General features: G+C 39.9%; 1 protein-coding gene across 1 annotated transcript; it reads left to right on the top strand.

Moving 5' to 3' along the window:
• Positions 1-17,311: 17,311 nt before the first annotated feature.
• Positions 17,312-19,657, top strand: gadd45aa (growth arrest and DNA-damage-inducible, alpha, a). Its single transcript, XM_079172543.1, has 4 exons — positions 17,312-17,460; positions 18,027-18,128; positions 18,277-18,496; positions 18,797-19,657. The coding sequence occupies exons 1-4, from the start codon at positions 17,411-17,413 to the stop codon at positions 18,908-18,910; spliced, it is 486 nt and encodes a 161-aa protein (XP_079028669.1). The 5' UTR covers positions 17,312-17,410; the 3' UTR covers positions 18,911-19,657.

The raw sequence follows: 19,657 nt of genomic DNA, 5'->3' as shown, positions 1-19,657 counted from the left end.
GTTATATTAATGTTTACAAAGGACACCAGACAATAATTATAAGGAACATTCTGCACTTGATTAGAAGAGACCTCAACTTTAAAATATTTAAAGGGTTTGGTGAAAATCTTGAAACCTTGTTTGTTGATGAGCATCTTTTGTCATACAGCAAACATCTGTGCTGAGATCACTTCCACAGTTCCAGAGTACCTAACAATTCTGCTTGAGCGTCTGTATTACTTTATTGTTACGGGTACTCATGTCACTTTTCAAAAAGCTTAACTAGGTCATCCATCTAAAACCCCTGGATTCACATTCAGACTGAACAATAGAAATCCTGGCCGGGAGTCACTAAAAGAGAGACCTCATCATCTGCCAACCTATGAATCGTGTGTGTGTGTGTGTGTGTGTGTGTGTGTGTGTGTGTGTGTGTGTGTGTGTGTGTGTGTGTGTGTGTGTGTGTGTGTGTGTGTGTGAAAGAGCGATCCCAGAGGATGTTTGGAGATGAAGATGATTTGCCCTGGGTTGTCACTGACCCTGTCTGCTATTTTTTTCTGTCTCCTTTCCTTCGTTTCTTAACTTTACTCCGGATTAAATGGCTTGGCCGTTGCTGAACATGCGCCCAAACCACAACGTTGGTCACAGGGTCGAAAAGCAACAACTATGTACATACAGAAGAAGAACGTTTTGTGAATGAACACCTCACTGGGCAATCCACAAAACAGCAAAATGCTGAGCTGAATCAAATCAATCAAATCACAGTTTGAGCATTGGCAGTAGGCAGTATGTTGTCAATGATCAAAGATCAATGTTGTCAGTGTAACTCTGCGAATACACTCACAGTTATTCAAACACAGCTATAATCTCAGGAACAAGTATTTTTAAGTTAGAATGTTCCTCATGGGGAACATTTAGTTTTTACACATGTAGTTCACTTGTCATGTAGGGACAGTAGTTTGTGATTCTGCGTCAAGACGGAGAAAATATCCCCGATGGTGTCATCCAGTTGGGCTTGAGACGGAAATGTTTGTGCAGACAGCCTGCATTTGAAATAAGTTTAAAAGAAGAAGCCATTTATCAAGCAGGGAGGGAATGACACCGCAGAGTTGACTTGCATGATCCAGAGTTTTTTTAGGATATAAGAATCAGGATATCTCGGCACTAGTTGTGACTAATTTTGAAATATTTTTTCATCTGCGTTACCAGCACAGGAAAAGGGTACGAGGCTACTATACAGTACTACTACATACTGGACATGAAGAAGAGAAAAGCCTGTGCAGGGATATTGAGGAAGACGGAGGATAGCTGTTCTTCTTAGACTTCTTTCACAGTAAAACAACTTTATACAATGATGCAATGCTGTGCTCTAAATAGATACGTGCGTTGCTCTTCTTCTCTTGCATTTCTGACAGTGTAGCCTCGTTAGGCGTTTGCCTCCCAAACTGGTTGTTATTTGAAATGTAACTTTGGGTCTAACTGATACCTGACACTTGCAGTTGTTGGTCCAGAAAACAGAAACCACAGGTGTCACCAAAAGAACCAAGACTTAAATCTTCGACTTAAACCACTCTTCTATGGAGTATGATTGGTTGTAAAGGCATTTTACCAGGTTTATGTTGATGTGTGAGCTGCCATACCGAACCGATTTCCTTTCGGCAGCTTTGAAAACACACACACATTAGCACACACAAGCTCTGGCTCTGCATTGCCCTGTGAAGGAAGGCGGTAATGGCTTGTTGAGCCTCTATAAGGCCGGGCCTCGGGGCCGGTCACAGCCATATCTCACACAGTATCGATCAGCTCAGCGCTAAGTGTGGCCCACAGCCCTTCATCTCTTCTTTCTTCATCTCCCTCTCCCTCTGTTCTTGATCCTGTAAAGTTATAACTGTACTCATGTCAGCCGGGTAATTATCATTGATCTGCTGCTGCAGAAGGTGACAAATTCCACTGTTGCTCTGATCTGTGATCTGTCGTGGCCCACCGCCCTGCAGTGCTGATGGACACTTGTTGCCATGAGCTAGATGGAGGGATTTGATTGAGAAAAGAATATATAACATCATCATTAACCAAACCCATCATTTATGCATTTTTTAAATTTTCAACACAGATTGATTTCAGAATGATTTAATTCCTCTTCCTCTCGCACTTGAAGCAAATCATTGGCATACTCTATAGGGGTTAAATTAAATGCTCCTAAAACACATTAGCTAAAAAAGAATTCCCATCAAGCCATCGTTCCTGGAGATCAGATTCGTGTTACTTATTTAGATGATTTACAGTCTATGGTGATAGGCCACAAGCCCCATATATGTTTTAATATTGGCACTGATGTCAAATGGTGGTGTCAAAACAGGATGCCGTTTTATGTTTCCAGTTAACACAAATATATTTCCAATCATATTACAAATACAAACAATGATGCATCCACTTAATGATACATCATTACATCTACAAGCAGGGTCGTGGCCAGGGTTTTTGGAGAACTGAGATAGAATTGTACAATATTAACTCCCAAAGTAGACGGATATGATTAACCACCACGTTCTCTACAGCTAAACTTGGATGCAGCCCCCGAAACACAACTAAGTATCCTGAGGGGGGTAAACTGCATTGCAGGGGTCCTCTTACTATATCTGACAAAAAGAAAATCAGTTATAACATCAAATGTTAAAACTGGGTATTGGTAAACTCCCAGTTGTATGCTATCAAGTGATTCACTGGCATCATAGAGCTTCCTGATGTTTTCATCCCACTTACCTGCTGGCACATAGCAGCAAGTTCATCGTCATAGAAAAGAGTCTAGATGGTGTCACATCATAACAAATTAGGCGGACAGGGCAACAGGGCAGCAGATTGGTACATTCATCACGGGAGAAATAGATCATGTCACTGTTGTCTGTTCTGCGGAGGCCTATCTGGTGCTGCTGTGGGCCTCTACGGACGGGGCGGCCCAGACACTACATCAAACACAACTGTAGGAAATGAGGCCTTCATGACAAGTAATAGGTTTTATTGAGTGCATGATGAGTGTGTTTGAAATATATCAGAACGGTCTCAGTGTGGCGCACTTTGTACTTTCTTACAGAACAAGAAGTTCAGCTTGTTCCTCTGGAAGGCTGATGGATGACTGATTGATTACTAAGGTGAGCAGGAAGATATTAGTGTTAGTATTAATCACCTGCAGCACTAAAACCTCACAAAGAAAAGCATTTGAGTGTGCTTATATGTTTTAATCCGTCTCTACGGCCTTTTCAAATCTTTCAGTTTGTGTACGCATTTAAGAAACACAAAACCAGCTATTAGCATTCGCAAATCAAAGTCCATTATGGAGGGAGTGTAATTGCGCGTGTCTCAATGTCCCTATATCCTTTTGTAAAACACGACTGATAAATTCCCTTTTTGTAACCTCTGCAGGGTTCAGTGGCCACGTTCAATGACTGTGAGAGAGAAAGAGACAGGGAGAGGAAGAGCGACAGGCAATCATTTCTCTGCGCGAGCGGCAGAGCGGGTAGGCGAGCAGATGAAAGCCCATTTTCCTCTGATTAAGTCCTCTGAAAATATTCCATTTGTCAGTGCCACTGCAGCTGAGACAGGCCCTGGCCTGCACAGCCAGCCGACTGTATCTGTTGACTATGTAGCCGCCGCGATTTACATCGCTCACTGACAACATCATCATCTCCTCCTTTAATGTCCTCCTTCACTTCTGTCTATACCTCCCTCCCATCCCTCTATCCCTCCACCTTCGTCACTGCTTTCCTTCCTTCATTCCCCCTCTCTCATCCCATCCACAGTGCTCAGCACCACCACCCTCCCTTTCCCCCTAACAGCCTATTTTTGTTTGATCTGCCCTCATTGCAAGGTTGACTGCTACCAAAGAGGGGAGAGCAAAGCGGGACCTGGCTCTGTCTTCGTCATAGTCATTTTCAATGTCATAAATTTCAATTTCCAATCTTTCTGCCCTTTTTTTTCCCCCTGTTCTCCAACCTCCCTCCTTCCCTCCTCTTCCCCCTTCTCTCATGGCATACCCATCATGGGAATTTGTCAATTTGGTTTCTCTCTGTCTTTCCCTCTCATTCATTCTGACTCCCTCTCTCCAAACACCTATTGGCTATTATCCTGTCTCATGTCTTCCCCAGACTTCTGCCACACAGAATGCAATTTTCCCCCGGCCGCATCTGTGATGAGATCCAAATGAAAGATCATTAATATTTTGTTCAAAAAGAAATGGAGTTGTGTCTCCTATTTTAAATATTGTCATTTTCCCTCGCCGTGCTCGTCTGCCATTGAGATGCTCTTTCTCACCTCCACCCCATTAGGGGGATGCAGATGATCACATTTTTTTCTGTTACTGCACCCTCTCCCCATGATGAATGCATATGTGTGAATGTGTATGTGTTGGCTTGTAAAAGCGGTGGAAAACCCGACAGGCATACAGAAAGATATTTGCCCTTTGTCTCTTCAGAAGGTCTTTAACATGGAGACACTGACAGAAGCAGATGAAGCAGCTGTGAGTGTTGTTGTGTCAGGAAAGACGGAGTGGCACCATTACCACAGCCCTGGCCCAGTCCCACTGACATGCTGCCTGAATAAAGAGAATAACTGTTTATTTATTGAGGGTATTGATGAACAGAGTATGCTTTGTTAGGTACTGTGAGTTTAAATAAAATAATAACATAAATAACATAAAAGGACACAGGGTTTTCCTGGTATCTTGAAAGTGCACAGACACAATGGAAACATGTGTTGCGTATCATTGATGTGTCAATATTCAGTTTTGTGTAAAGCATGGTCCACTTTATTTACTTTGGTTGAGGAGCTTGTATGTGCTTTGCAGCAGTAATTTGTCTTTATTTGGTAAATGAATGTCAATTGCTGGAGGTCTTCAAGGTAATAATAATTTGTCTGAGTCAAATTTGGATGACTCTCTTGTTTCATAAATGCTGATTATAAAAAAAACACTTTATTTCAACCGTCCTTATACAGCATTTCTAGGCACTCTACAAACAGTTGATGAATAACTTACAGGACAAGATACAAATGTTTATTAATGGCTTTGGTGGCCCCTCTTTTGAAGTTAAGGAATACTTGATAACACAATATAACACATTTTTTATATATAATCCTATTCAGTATAGTACATTGCATCCATAAATAGTCTCAAATCTGCAGTATAAACTGTGAATAAATGAAAGTCATGTTGCTATAAGCCGGGTGTATTTTGAACAGGTTTTGATGGACTCTAAAAGTAATTACAGGTCAACTTACTTACATTAAAGGTGCTAAATTCAACATTGCGAGCATTAATTTAGCATCAAACAACTATTTGCTATGTAAAAATGTTTTGGTGTAGTGCCTACCTGGAGCAGAGAATGAAGTTGCTCTCCTTCTGTGTGTGTTGTAACCAGCTTCGTCGACGTTGCACGAGCTTCCCAAATACAGCAGATAGCAAGGCCAGTTGTGTGGAAGCTGAGAAATGACTTTGCTGAGTATAGTACTTGGGTGACTGCTGCTTCAGGTGTCATGAAACCTGAGTATAATGGAGCTTTAAAAGACAAGCGAGTACAAATTAACGAGCAAAGAATACGACTGATTTAACAGATAGAATGATGGTTTTTGATGTAGAATGTGCACCACAGGAAAATGAAACAATAAAGTTGTGAAATGTAATTTGGGAATTAATCAGCATCCATTAGCCCACGGGGCCTTTCCACCAAGTCTCTCTCTCTCTCTCTCTCTCTCTCTCTCTGTCTTTCTATCGCTTAATGTTCCCTCTCTCATCGAGACATCATGGGTAGCCCGCTCACTGCTCACTCAAGCGTTGCCCATTTGCCTGCTGTCTCGCCAGCTCGCTCTCTAACCAAACTTTGCCTCCTACCTGATACTCTCCCCCTCCCTCCCCTCCCCTCCCCCTGCTCATTAGCATCACATTAGCATTCATTTGCATGGACTCCAGTCTGATTCAATTCAATATGCTCTGTTGCTTGTCATCTTTTTTCAAAATCAAAATACTTTCTTTCTTTTTTTTTTAGCTGCTGTTCACTCATTGCAAGTTTAAAGGGCCATACCAGTGTTTTAGCATGCTTTTCTCACACTTACACTTAATTTTATTGTTGAAAAAAGTGAAACTTATTGTTGAAAATGTAATAAACCAGATCAGTTTATCAGTTTAACATAACATGTGTTTTACTGTCAGCATTTGTTAGCGAGACAGCAATGAAGCTCACGTAGAAAAATATCACTAGAAGGACAAACCCTCTGTACCTATTATGACAATTTCAGTAACCTCACTTTTCATGCCAATGAATGAAGTCGAATTCATTTCAATCTCTTGGCTGGAAAGACACAGTAATTAGCCAGGTGAGCAGAGCAGGGCGGGGTCACGCTCAGGCAATTAAGGAAGTGACAGCCCATCCAACACAGTGACAGGCTGAGGCCTCACACACACACACACACAGAAATGCATTCATAGAAATACCAATATATACGTACAACCAGCACCCTTGCAATTATTTTATAAATGTCATCCGCAAGCTACCTAAATAACATAAGAGCACTGGATCTCTGTCGTCCACTCAACACGCTCAAGAGTGGAAAAAATAAATTCTCCACTGGCCTCCGCACCGGCAACAGCAGTGGCCTGAGGCAATATGTTTTTAAGTTGTCAGTCAATAACATCTCAGGAACAGTGTTGGACATTAACGTGTTACGCTAATGCATTCCTGTAATATTATTATTATTTTTCCTAATGTATATGGGATTACAATTTCCAAATCAATAATTATATTACAGGTATTAATTTAAGTAACGCTTCATCACTGCTCTACCAGAATGTGATTTGTTTTCTGTGCCAGCTAAGCTTATGTTACGATGGCGTGACTGTGTAGCGGGTTAGTATGCATCTTCACAGCGTGTGGAGTTGAACTTTGGTGAACTTTCAGGCAAATATCGCTCAGGCGCATGTGTGACCTGAGGGAGAGGAAGAGACATGGCCCGGTTCTACGAGGGTGCAAAAACATGCATGAAGCCTCAGTTTAGTAGCAGATCTGTACTTCTCAGAGGCTGCGGTTATATCGACATACAGTATGTGTCCTGCTATCTATGCAGCAGAGATTTCATGACCTGAAGCAGAAGCTTTTCATAGTGTAAAGCTGCTGTAATGCAGATCCTGTAAGAATAAACCACATTGATTCATACATCAATGCAACTGACTGCGTTAACCACATCAAAGGTTATTTTTTGGTAATTTCGTAATATAACGAGTAACGTAACAAATTACTTTTGATACAGAGTAATTAGGAAGTTATTAGTTTTTAAATGAGTAATAAGTAAAAAGTAACTTATTACACTTCCTGAGTAACTTGCACAACACTGCTCAGTAACGCCTGGAGGAAATTTCATCAAATTTGACACAAATGTCCACTTGGACTCAAGGATGAATTGATTAGATTTTGGTGGTGATGAAGTGATGACATTTTGGACTGCAACATGACTGGAGGCATACAACTGCAGGTCTATAATGCTAATTAACCCACAGAGAATATTGTTAATACCTGTCATGAGGAGCAGTCTTTTTTCATTATTTATAAAGTATCTCTCGTAACATGTAGAAACAAAAGCTTTTACCACATTCAAGTCTTTAGAGGGAGCAGAAGTACAACATTGCTGGAAGTTGTGGATTCCGGCTCACTGGAACGACTCTTTTTCAGTGGGTATAAATACACATACAAGGATTTTTTTTGTTCTTAAAGTGAAAAAAACTAAAAAGAAATGTAGCTGGCAAACTCCGACTGCTGATGAAGATATTTCTATATGATTGAAAAGTCCAGAACAGGTTGAATGAGATTTTGTCAACAATTGTATATTATTTTTTGACATAATCTGAATATGGGAAAGAATGAAAATGTATCAAAAATGCCCCGAGGAAGAGTTGAATGGAAAATGAACGACCAGAGTTGCTGATTTTGTGCTAAAAACAAGGAGAAAAAAGATACTACTGTATTTAACTTAGTAACTATTTTAGGTGTTGAATTCAATGTTGACTAAAATCACCCAATTTAAACAAGACTTTTATTTTCTTTCTTTACAAAATCTCAGACTTTGCCAAATCATGAAACATTTTAAACCTCATGCTCTATCATACTGTGTGTGTGTGTGTGTGTTTGTGTGTGTGTGTGTGTGTGTGTGTGTGTGTGTGTGTGTGTGTGTGTGTGTGTGTGTGTGTGTGTGTGTGTGAGGCAAGTGGAGAGCTCTTCTAATGTTAGTGGAGGTGATTCACTTGTCACTGTTGAACACCTTAATAAACTGATGACAGCTCAATAGTAATATGATATTCCTTTTCTATCATCACATTAAATCTCTCCCTAATTTCGCATACACACACCCGCTCCTGCATGCTTTCACACAGAGGCACGCACACACATCCATGAAACACTCTGTTTGGATGGGATGCGACACTTTTGCGCAGTGCTCATCTGTGCAGTTAAGTGCTAACGTGACATTTGCCAGGAGAAGGGTGCTTTCTCCCTTTGTCTGCACCTTTCGGTCGCCACCCCAGCACCAAACTCTCAATGCTGTGTGTGTGTGTGTGTGTGTGTGTGTGTGTGTGTGTGTGTGTGTGTGTGTGTGTGTGTGTGGGAAAGTGTGTGAGAGTGTGTGAGAGTGTGTGAGGTGGTGGGATACGGCGTCCGGCAGTTATAAATGGCCATCATTTCCCAAACCACTCTGTTCTCCATTGTGGAGCGCATGTCGCCGCGGGGCGGGAGGGAGGGAGGGAGGTGATATGTGTGTGAGTGTGTGTAGGAGGATGTAAGGGTGTGTGAGGGGGTAATAGAAGAAGTGAAGGGGCTGGTGGTCCCAGAGGGGAACTGTGACGTTAGAGAGTAACGGAGACGCACCAGTAGGTCTGGAAAGCTGCACTGAAATCAGTGTGCGCAGAGACAATTGTCTAAATATAAAGACATGAGGAACTGAATACAATACATGTTTTTCAAAACATTGCCAAGCTCATACCCTAATTTCACCACATTTTAAGATAATGACTAAAGAATATCAGAATCAGGCTTAAAAAACACCATGTGTCATTTGTGTCATTAAGTCAACACTTCTTTGTTAATGCCCTGAAACAATGCGACATGATGGGTGTCCTCAGTGTAGTTACTGTACAGCTATTGCTGTCACCTGATTCAGAGTTTGCTTTCTTTTCCAAGCTCATGGATTTATTTTTCGTCTTCCCTTATGAGCCAAAGTGAAAGCATAGCTTCCAGCTTCTGCTCCAGAAGTAAGAAATCCTAACATTTGTAATAATGCTAATAACTGAAATTGCATCCTTAGAACAGAGCCGGGTATATTGTGTGTTTCACTCTATTAGGACAGTATTTTACGTTAAAATCTATTATTGGCATAGATTCTTTTGTGTTTAATGTTTCACTTATTTAGCAGCCTTTATCAAAATCATTTTCTATCATTTCCTGTCATCACTGTTTAACTTAGTTAAAAGCATGAAGGTTGTAACTCCTAAAAGTAAAACAGCAAACCCCAAGAACACAGCTTTTTTTTCAATGACAGAAATGCTGAATGAGCGATTGCATTAGGTTACGGAAGCTAGTGGAACAAAAGGTAGTACGGAAATATCGTCATGACTTTAGCTGTCATGCTACAATCATTTCAGGCTGACTTAAACTTAAGCAGGTCCTTGATCAGTCCTCGGCATGAGGCTTGGCACGCAACCCTCTCTCCTGCTGATCTTTGCATCATGGCAGCTATGTAATCTCCCTGGCAGTATAATTAATATATATATATATTAATATATATTATATTTGTTTTTGTCCTTTACTCACGTGTTTCCTTTGTTACTCTTCCAGCACTTTCACGAGTAATTGTATAACAGACCCTTTTCTTAGCAGACACTTAAGGAGTAGCAGGAAAAGCAAACTAATGACATTGATTAGGGCTGCATTCCATTTAGCATCAGCTCCTCCTCGCTGCTACAGCACATGCTGGCTTACTGAAGTGGCTCGTTACTCTTATTTTCACGAGTGTTATTTTATTTACTTTAAACTGGATGTTATTTAAGGTCTGGTATATATTTTATACTAGCTTGACATTTCAACAAAATATTCAATTTTGTTTTGCTTTTCATTTCCATCTGATTTTTCTGGTCACTTGCAAACTGCTTTAGTTTTTACTTTTGTTTGGGTGTTAAACTGACTCAGGAGGCCTGTGTGAGCCTATGTTAGCCAATAGTTTAATGTTTTACTGTGTTTTCAAGTTTGCTGAGCTACTCTCTCTACCTGCAGAAGTACCCCACTGGTTAGCCTACTCCTGGTTGGATACCACTGGATTATGTAAATACATATTAACATATATTATAGACCTTACTTTGAAGATGTTGGAAGAAGATTCTGAGTGTTGTTGTTTTTTTATGTCGGAGAATATTTTCATTGCTAAATATGTGTGCTGCAGTGTTGAGCCTTTCATTTTGTCGACTTGTGTCAAGGGTTCATTGAAAGTGTTACTTTCATAATGCTGCGGAGGCCATTTTTGGTGCCAGCTAAATCTAAGGATATCATTTCCTTTTGTTTTATTCTTATATCCGTCTTTTCCATCTCCATCTCTCCAAGCATTTTATTCACTCGACTGAACTCATTCTTATAACTTAAGAATCTTTTGGTAATGGTATTGTGTTTTCTTTTGGCAGTCATGAAGTTAAGGATTTAAAACCGTTAATGACGTTTGGCTGTGCTTTCCCACTATGAGTTTATATTATCCTCTTTTCTCTTTAACTGTTGAAGCAGTTTCGTTACACCAACCACTGAGCTTAAATTGCTCTATTGAAAGCAACACTTGGCCAGGTTCATCCAGTGATTTGGATTGACGTTAGTGGATGTTCGATAGTAGATTCCAAGAGTTATTGTCGTCTTCTGCATAAAAAAATGAAGCAGTTCTGTGAAATATATATATATATATATATATATCTTTTCCCAATGCTGCACTTTGTTTCATAAAGTAGGACTTTGTTTTCTCCGTCTCTTCGTCTCCCCTCTATGTCATCTTTGTATTAGTGGCACTGTGGAATTCCATCATTAAGACACATTCACAAACATTCAAAACCCACTCAGGTTCCTGCTAATGATCTCATTTCCCCAGGGTCACTCTGGACCAGTGTCACATGAACAGCATGATGTGACCTCAACACTTTCCCTCTTGTTTGCAGAAATGTTTCCCTCTTTAAAAGAGGTTAGAAATGAAATGGCATAAACAGCAGGGGACACCGAGTATGTGTGCGATACATTACAAACGTCTTCCACTTCGGCCTATTTCAACCAGGGGCCTGATATAGTTTTGGTGCAAGAGACAAGTGAGGAAAAAGAGAGGGTCGGTTAAGGAGGGAGAACGGCCGGTGTTTGACAGGAGGCCTTTCTAAATCCCACACTCATCCATCATTAGTGGCATTTGTGCACTCTGAAGGCCTGATAATAGCCTTTTGCATTTTCACACTGCGCTTTGCTTTCTGGATTTGATCGGGGAGCGAGAGAACGATGGAGGGGGAAAGGTGTGCGATGAGGGGACACGCATTCATTTTCTTATCCCCCCCCCACCCCCCCAACTCCTCATCATCCCGCTCTGGCTTCTTCAAGGCTGCTTCTCTTTTCTTCCTTCTACATTTTGGGAAAATCACTCTCTGAATTGGAAAAGAGACCCTGGGGCCACAGGCGCAGGGTCCATGTATTTATTTTTTTTTCTTTGGATAATTGACTCTGCTTGCCTGGTAATTCATCGCTTGCATATGCCAGCTAATTCATCAGGAGAGGAGAAGCTGCCGACCTCACAACCTTGCATGCCCCAACACCCCACACGTCCCGAACACACACACACACACACACACACACACACAATTCATATCTTAACACCTCTCACATCTCAACCTCACATTGCTAAATCGCATATATGCATGCGCACATACACAACACACACCGCCCCAGAAGAGCCAGGAGCTCGAAATGAGAGGAGGGAGCAAGCGGCAAGTTAGCGGATGAAAAACCTGAGATGATAGATGGTGCGCATTGTGGCATTATGAATGAATTATACCTCCCAAATACCTTGAGCAGTGCAGACTGTCAGCCTGTATCTATACTAATCTGGGAGAAAATATAGCTGTTTCCACATTAAAGGGGGCCAGCAAAGAACGGGCCGCAGAATTAATTGAGCAATCAGGCCATTAGAGAGAAACATCATACTGAGCCCTGTTTCTGATGTAGCAACATTTATCACTGCTGACCACAAATCTGCTTCCATTTCTGTGTTTTTCCTTTTTTTACTTTCTCTCTCGCTTTCTCTAATGTGGCCCCATCTTCAAACAGATTAGGATTATTGTGACAAGACAAAGGTATCTTTTGTCTTTTGCCGTAGCCGTGTCAGCGCCTGCTGCATTTATCACGGTTGTCACAGAGTCTTAGGGCTTTCAGCTTGCACACCTTGTCCCATTTTTCTCCCAGCGGTGGGTCCATGTTAAATTTGCAAAGAAAAGTACATTATTGGAAAATGTTCCCTGATAAATTGTAGGCCTGTCGAATACATGAGCTTTTTTTTTTAACCTCCGTTTTATGTTTATCAGGTGAATCTTGACAAAATGGGATCCGGATTTTTCTTCCTCAAAGTCACTGTGCCATTTTAACATATTTTGGTAGATGTTGGTATTGTATTTGCTCATAATTCAAATATGACATCAAGGGCAACAAACAGATCAAGAAAATTAAAAAAGAAAGAAAATTTACTTTGGAGTCAAATACACAGAGTGTTACACATTTTTTAACGAATACAATTCATCTCAGCTTAATATTAAATGCCTCACATTAATCCGTCACTGAAACCTAAAGATAAAAGCCGATTCTTTTGGACCTTTTCTTTTTAAATCAGAAATCCACATTTTAGATTACTGATGCCTTTTATAGAATTATACAGTACAGTATTATTATTATTATTATTATTATTATTATTATTATTATTATAGCATGATGGTGTCATATACAGATCAATGGCAGATCTTGGCCACATGATGTTTATGCAGATATTTGAAGCTGTAGGTAGCAACGCTGGCTGAATCTCCTAGGAACTGTTAATGATGCCGTGACATCATCATTAGTGTATCGGGCATGCTATGGTACTTCAAAGTACTGCGAAGCCCAAGACCTTTGTGTTTTTTCTCAATCAACAGGAGACTATTGATATCTGGATATTGAGGTGATGTGTGTCTCTCTGTAGGTGTGTGCTACAGGTGCATGTTCGTAAAGTAGATTCTTCGAGAGGAATTAAATTAGATGAAAAAGTAAGATGTTGCAGGGCTCTTCGGCCATATATCTTTTTCAGTAAGCAGTACACTAAGATGCTGTGTATCTTCTCACTGCTTACAGTAACATGGCCTTTGATTTAACCCTCAACATTCTTTAATATCTGTGCATGTCTGACAACTGCAATGAATTAACCCAGCAACATGTCTGGTTAGATGCACCTTCAATCCAAATAAACCCTCTGATAAATCTGCTAAACTAGAAATGTGATGATAATGTACATAATAAAATGAGTCTCACAACTACTGACTGGACAGGACAGTTGCCTTTGTTGATCTAATATCTAACATATATCCCCCTCTGCTGGACACATCTGAGAACTGTGCAGCAGATGATTCTCTGATATCAGTGAATGTTAATGTTAAGTAAATTGTCAGTTATCTCTCTTTCAATCAACACCTCACATCTGCAGTTAAAGCAGCTTAATTGTCACCCACAGTGTTAATATTTAACTTACTCTCACACACACACACACTGTAAATTTGACCACATTATGTAAACCACTTTAAAGCACTTGCAATATGCAATTCAATTTGCGACATATGTTTAAACACAATACTAATCACTTCAGAGTCCTCAAATCTAGTCGTCCAACACTTGTGCATTTTATAATATTGAGTCAACCAAATAAAACATGCTGTTATGTTTGGAAAGTTTTTTCAAGCCTCACTGGAAATAATTATTCCAGCCATGTTCACAGCACACATGTTTTTATTTGATTTCTGATGACATACTATAATTTGACCTTTTTATGATATTTTGGAACAACATGCTATAACATGAATTTTCTATTCAGCTTTCTATAATATCACTTTTAACAACATCTTCATGATATATTGTATTTTAATATGACTTTTACTTTATTGTTGAACAAGATGCTACAAAATGATTTTGTAATGATATTTTTGATGACATACTATACTATGACTTAAGGACATTATTGGCTATCGTCCTTCACAGTATATGAAATATTGCTGGAAGTTTGTCACACCGGCCATCTGCACTGTAAGTAAATGTGTTAAAAGTTCAAAAGATGTTTCATATACAGATATACATTCATACTGGTTGCTTATTTTCTTGATTGTGTTATTTCTCTGCACAGTGCACACTGGTCCTCTCTCTGATCAAGTTCACTCCTGCCAGTACCCCTTGGTGGGGTTATGCTCTCGGGATATTCTTTGCTTTCTCCTCTACTGCCCTTATTCTTCTGTGGGTGATTTACATTTTGACTGCAACACCTGGCACTCTGAGACAGGTAATGTAATTCTGAGTTTCCTTCAGAGTTTTCTTGGCAAACATTTGTCTTCCTCATCCTTAACTGTCGACGAAGCCATTATATTTTCCAGCCCTGTTTACACTTTACTTTTTACACAAGTCCTTCAAGAATGCTGTCTTTACTGATCGATATACTGTCTATGCATAACCATCACTTCTTATCTTCTTATCTTAACACTTGGAAACCGACGAGCAAAGCTAAATGCCAAGTTTTTTCACAAATAAAAAGAGTATGCTATCAAAAAAACTTAAAGATGTTATAGTCACAAAAAAATACACAGTTTCAATTTATCAACTGCAGATGTATTAAATGTCTGGGGTAACATTTGGTGCATCAAATAAAAGTTTGAACACTTTTCTTTGAAAGCAGCAGTTTCCTTTTTGTTTTCTGTAGTTGGGGTTTGGTTGTGATGGAATGCATAATTCATTGTAATAACCATTGTAAAGAAACTGGTGGCGGTTTAATGCATATGACAATAAATTCCTTGATTCCTTATCATTACACTGTCCGCTGGAAGGTACATGATTATTTGTTCCTGCACAATAGTATGCACTTACACTGAAATGCTTATTCACTATGGTGAGCTGTTTGATACTCAGTCAGCTGCACACAGCGACACCAACTGTTAGGAAAGTAAATCCAATAGTCAAGTGTTCAGTGCACTGATTACATTTAAATACAATATGATTTGATGAATACAATGTAAATAATGTATGCTGATGGTTGTTTAGAGACCAAGTGTGGGTTTGAATTTGGTAAAGTAGTTCGATTAGTTAGACTTTACCTGCAACAAGAAGGCGGACGTGGGAGGAAAGGGTTTGTGTGAGGTGTAGTGCTGCCTCCTACTGGAGGGTCCTGGAACAGACGAGTCAATCTTTCATCAACTGCCACCATAAAGTTAAATTAAATCGGGTTCAAACAGAAGTCAACATAATATACACAAACACAGAGTTAAAATCATATCAAGTTAGATCATTTGGTAAATATGTAATTAAAATCAGTCAAGCATCTGCAACAGTGAGTTTTGAGAAGTGGTTCACATAATTGTGTATCACGATATCTTGATATATTTAATCACAATATGATTCCAATGAAAGACTATACATTATTGTATATTATCATTATATTATATTATTATTATTATATTGTTGACGATTAATTATCACCATGCCCTAATATAAAGCACCATTAAATGGAAATACTATAGTAAAGTACAAGTGCCTCAAAATCATACTTACAGTACTTGAGTAAATGTACTGCGTTTCTTCCCACCTCTGATACTCTGATCTGTACAATGTATTACTGTGTTTGAGTGTTCAAACTTTTCTATGTGAGTTTTGACTGCAGCCACCAAGGGGCAGCATTACATCCCATAATATCCATGGCTTCATCTCACTTCCCTGAGTCATTTCTTTGCATCAAGTATACTCTGAAGCCATCTAGTCTGAAGTTTAAACAATATATGAATTCATCAATGAACAATTTTGATAAGTGATTAGTTGTTTAGGCGATCTTTACACGCCATAAAAGCATTGGTCCCTCCAGCTCAGTTCAATGGGCGTTCTGTGTTTTATATCTTTTTAAATTGAATATATTTGAACTTTGGACTGACCATAGGCATTTGTGGCATTTTTTCATTATATGATATTATTATACAAACCAAGTGATTGATCGACTATGCAAGACAACATTTGACCGATTAATTGATAAAGAAAATGAAAATGATGCTGACGTCATCTCTAGTCACAATGCACGTGATATATTTTAGATTATTTTATTCTATTCATGTTCATAGCTGAGGCCGGATTATTAAAGACAACCAGACAATATCAGCAAGTGTCTCCATATAGGCAAAGGCAGGTGACCACCAGCTCTGGACCATATGTATAAATACTCATAACCGGAAGTGCTAATACGTGTTGTATTAACTTTAATTTAGTTTTAACATAATCCTAATTTAAAACAACAACAAAATAAAATGATGCAAAATGGTGTTTATTGTGAAAAGTGTTCTGCAGTAATGATACTAGTTTTAAACAGTGCCACGCATGAATAACGCAGGTGTGTGTTACCTTAGTTTCATGTCAGCCGGTGTTGGCCCCATGCTCCTGTCCTTCTCGCGCCAGTCCTTTGGATCTCGCGCGCGGGTTGCGGTAGGTTTTCGCACGCTCCACAGCGGACCAATCAGAGGGCAGTATTTCCCAAGAAGCGTCCCGTTGCCATGCAGTTGTCCTGAAGCCTGTACTGTCCTGCAGCGAGGGTGAGTTCTGCAACACGTTATTCCTTCATTACTTCCTTTAATGTTCCGTAGAAACACAGATTAATTCGCTTTTAGTGATATATTTATAATGCAGATTCCTGTTTGTGTTCAGGTTGTTCTTACATTGCCATACATCATTATTGTAGTCAAATTAGTTGTGTCTTTGAGCAAGGTTTAATTCAACATTACAGCTGTGCACGCGTTATTATAACACGTTATTAAAACACGGTGTTATAACACGTTGTTATATATAATATACAGTGAACAGGGACCCGGGTGGAGACGGACACGCCTCTTTCCGTGTGTCTGTCCAATCCCATTTGAGAACACACGCGAACAATTTGCATACGACCAATGATCACAGCTATGCAAATACTGGCTTGACTTGCATTGTCCCGGACCGTTTTAATGTGAAGTTGCCAGATATCTCTCTCAGTTGCAGCACAGTGGACTACGGATAAAGTGTGTGTGCGCGTGTGTTTAGTCCAGACGACACCAGAATAACTCTCCAGTACATACTACTCTGCTCTAAAGTGGATTTTGGATTTTATGAACAACATGACATTTGAGGAACTAAGTGGGGACTATTCTCAAGAAAGGTAAATAATATGAATTATGATTTACTCCAGTTTAATCTAGTATAACGTGTCGATCTCGCATCACACAATTGTTTGTGTGCAGCAACAGTTCGTGCATTAACTATATTAATGCACTTTAAAGATAATGTTAAATATATGCATTAACTATATTAATGCACGATAAAGGTCATGTTAAATCTAGTCTTTTACTACCAGCTAACTGCTCTTCTGTTGAGACCATGTCGCGAGACACTCTCTACTTTTAGATAACTAGCGTTAGCTAACGTAACACGACGCTGCACACTGGTTAAAGGTGAGCAATAAGTATCAGGATAATGGACATGACAGTTTTCAGTGTGGCCGGTTTACTTTCCTCCAGCTGTCAACACGATTTCAACTGTAAAACGCTTCTCTTTTACGTGTCGAGACCAGCCTCTGCACGCCAGTTGTGTTTGTGACGACGCCGGGTTGGTTAGCTAGCAGCTAACGTTAGCCAGGGGGAGGAACAACTGACGATGCAAAAGTTTTTTTTTTGGGTCCAAATGTTACGATGTTAATGACGCACTGTTTGTCTCCGTGTGTTGCAGAATGGATTCAGTGGCGAAAGCTTTGGAAGAAGTCCTCACCTCTGCGTTGCCACAGGGCAGCATTACTATCGGAGTCTACGAGGCTGCCAAATCACTCAATGTGTAAGTACGAGGTTATACGAGTTATTGACCTATTGGCAGTTAAAGATCCCGTACACGTTGACTGACCCACGTCTATCAGGGTATGTGCTATGCTTTCAACACAAATATAAATAGACTAACTTAAGGATCTATTTTCTTCCTCCTTCAGGGACCCTGACAATGTGGTTTTGTGCATCCTGGCCACTGATGATGAAGATGTGAAAGATGTGGCCCTGCAGATCCACTTCACCCTCATTCAAGCGTTCTGCTGTGAGAATGATATCAACATCCTGAGAGTGAACAACACCCGGCGCCTGGCAGAAATACTGGGCGGAGGAGGAAAGCAGAGTGGGGGTGAACCGATGGACCTGCACTGTGTCCTGGTCACTGTAAGTATCCTTCAGTCATACCTGTTTTACTCCTGAATCAATCTTGTAATGTCGTGATTTCATTCAAATTGTTGTGACCTACGCATGAATTAAACTTTTACTCAAGGGAGAACTTGTCAGTACTTGTTCTCCTGCATTTGATAAGCTTGTCTATGACTCCTCCCTCATATGACGTCCTAGGAATTTCAGTTAAGGGACATAAATTGTATCTGCGCACACACACACAGGGACTATTATGATACCATAAAAATATCAATATATGCAATTAGATCATTTATTCTCTTTCATTCATATTTTCAGAGCCCACATTCGACATCATGGAAGGAGCCTGCTTTGAGCAAAGTGAACCGGTTCTGCAGAGAGAGCCGCTGTATGGACCAGTGGGTACCCATCATCAACCTGCCCGAACGCTGAACTTTTAGCTGCAAAAAAAAAACCTGTGAAAGGACTTGTATTCGCAAAGTAACAGCGGTGTGAACCCTGATGGACACTTGACCACCCAGAGATCAAAATTCCAAAGCACTGCTGATGGGGAAAGAAATATTCGGAGGAAAAAGAAGACCCCGCTGTCTACCTGGGATCTATTTAAAGAAGGGGGGAAAAAAAGAGCTGGATTTCCACTTTGGACAGGACCGTTTGTCGTTGCAACCAAGATGAGATGGCGAGGCGCTTGTATCGTCATGAGGTGGAAACTTAAAAAAAGGCACGTGAAGCCGGACTCTGTACAGAAGGATTATATCGTGTATGTTTGGTAAAGCCTCTGTGAGGAGTCGGAGAAGTGGGGAGGAACCAGTAAATGGAGCTGTTGAGTGGACCAAAGCCTCGACCTCTCTCTGCAGAAACAAGGCACTTGTTGAAACACTGGACCTTTTGCAATTTCACTTATTTGATTAAAATTGTTATTGTTGACGTTGCTACTGTCAAAATGTAAAAAGGGAAGGCCTCCATATCCAGTGAAGACATTCTGTGTATTTAGTGTTTTCTATGCCAGCTGGGTTTTTTGCCACAAGTAAAATAATTATTTTGTTACAATTTAAGTTATTTCTAATATTTAAGTGTATTTATGTTTCTATCTTTTTTTTTTTTTTTTACCTTAAATATTTGCAAACTCTGAATACATCATATGTGTTGCTGTCAATAAAAAAAGTATTTTTTTGGAAG

This window comes from Pholis gunnellus, assembly GCF_910591455.1.
Source record: "Pholis gunnellus genome assembly, chromosome: 14".
In the NCBI taxonomy this organism is placed as follows: Eukaryota; Metazoa; Chordata; class Actinopteri; order Perciformes; family Pholidae; genus Pholis; species Pholis gunnellus.
This window is presented reverse-complemented; position numbering and strand designations above follow the sequence as displayed.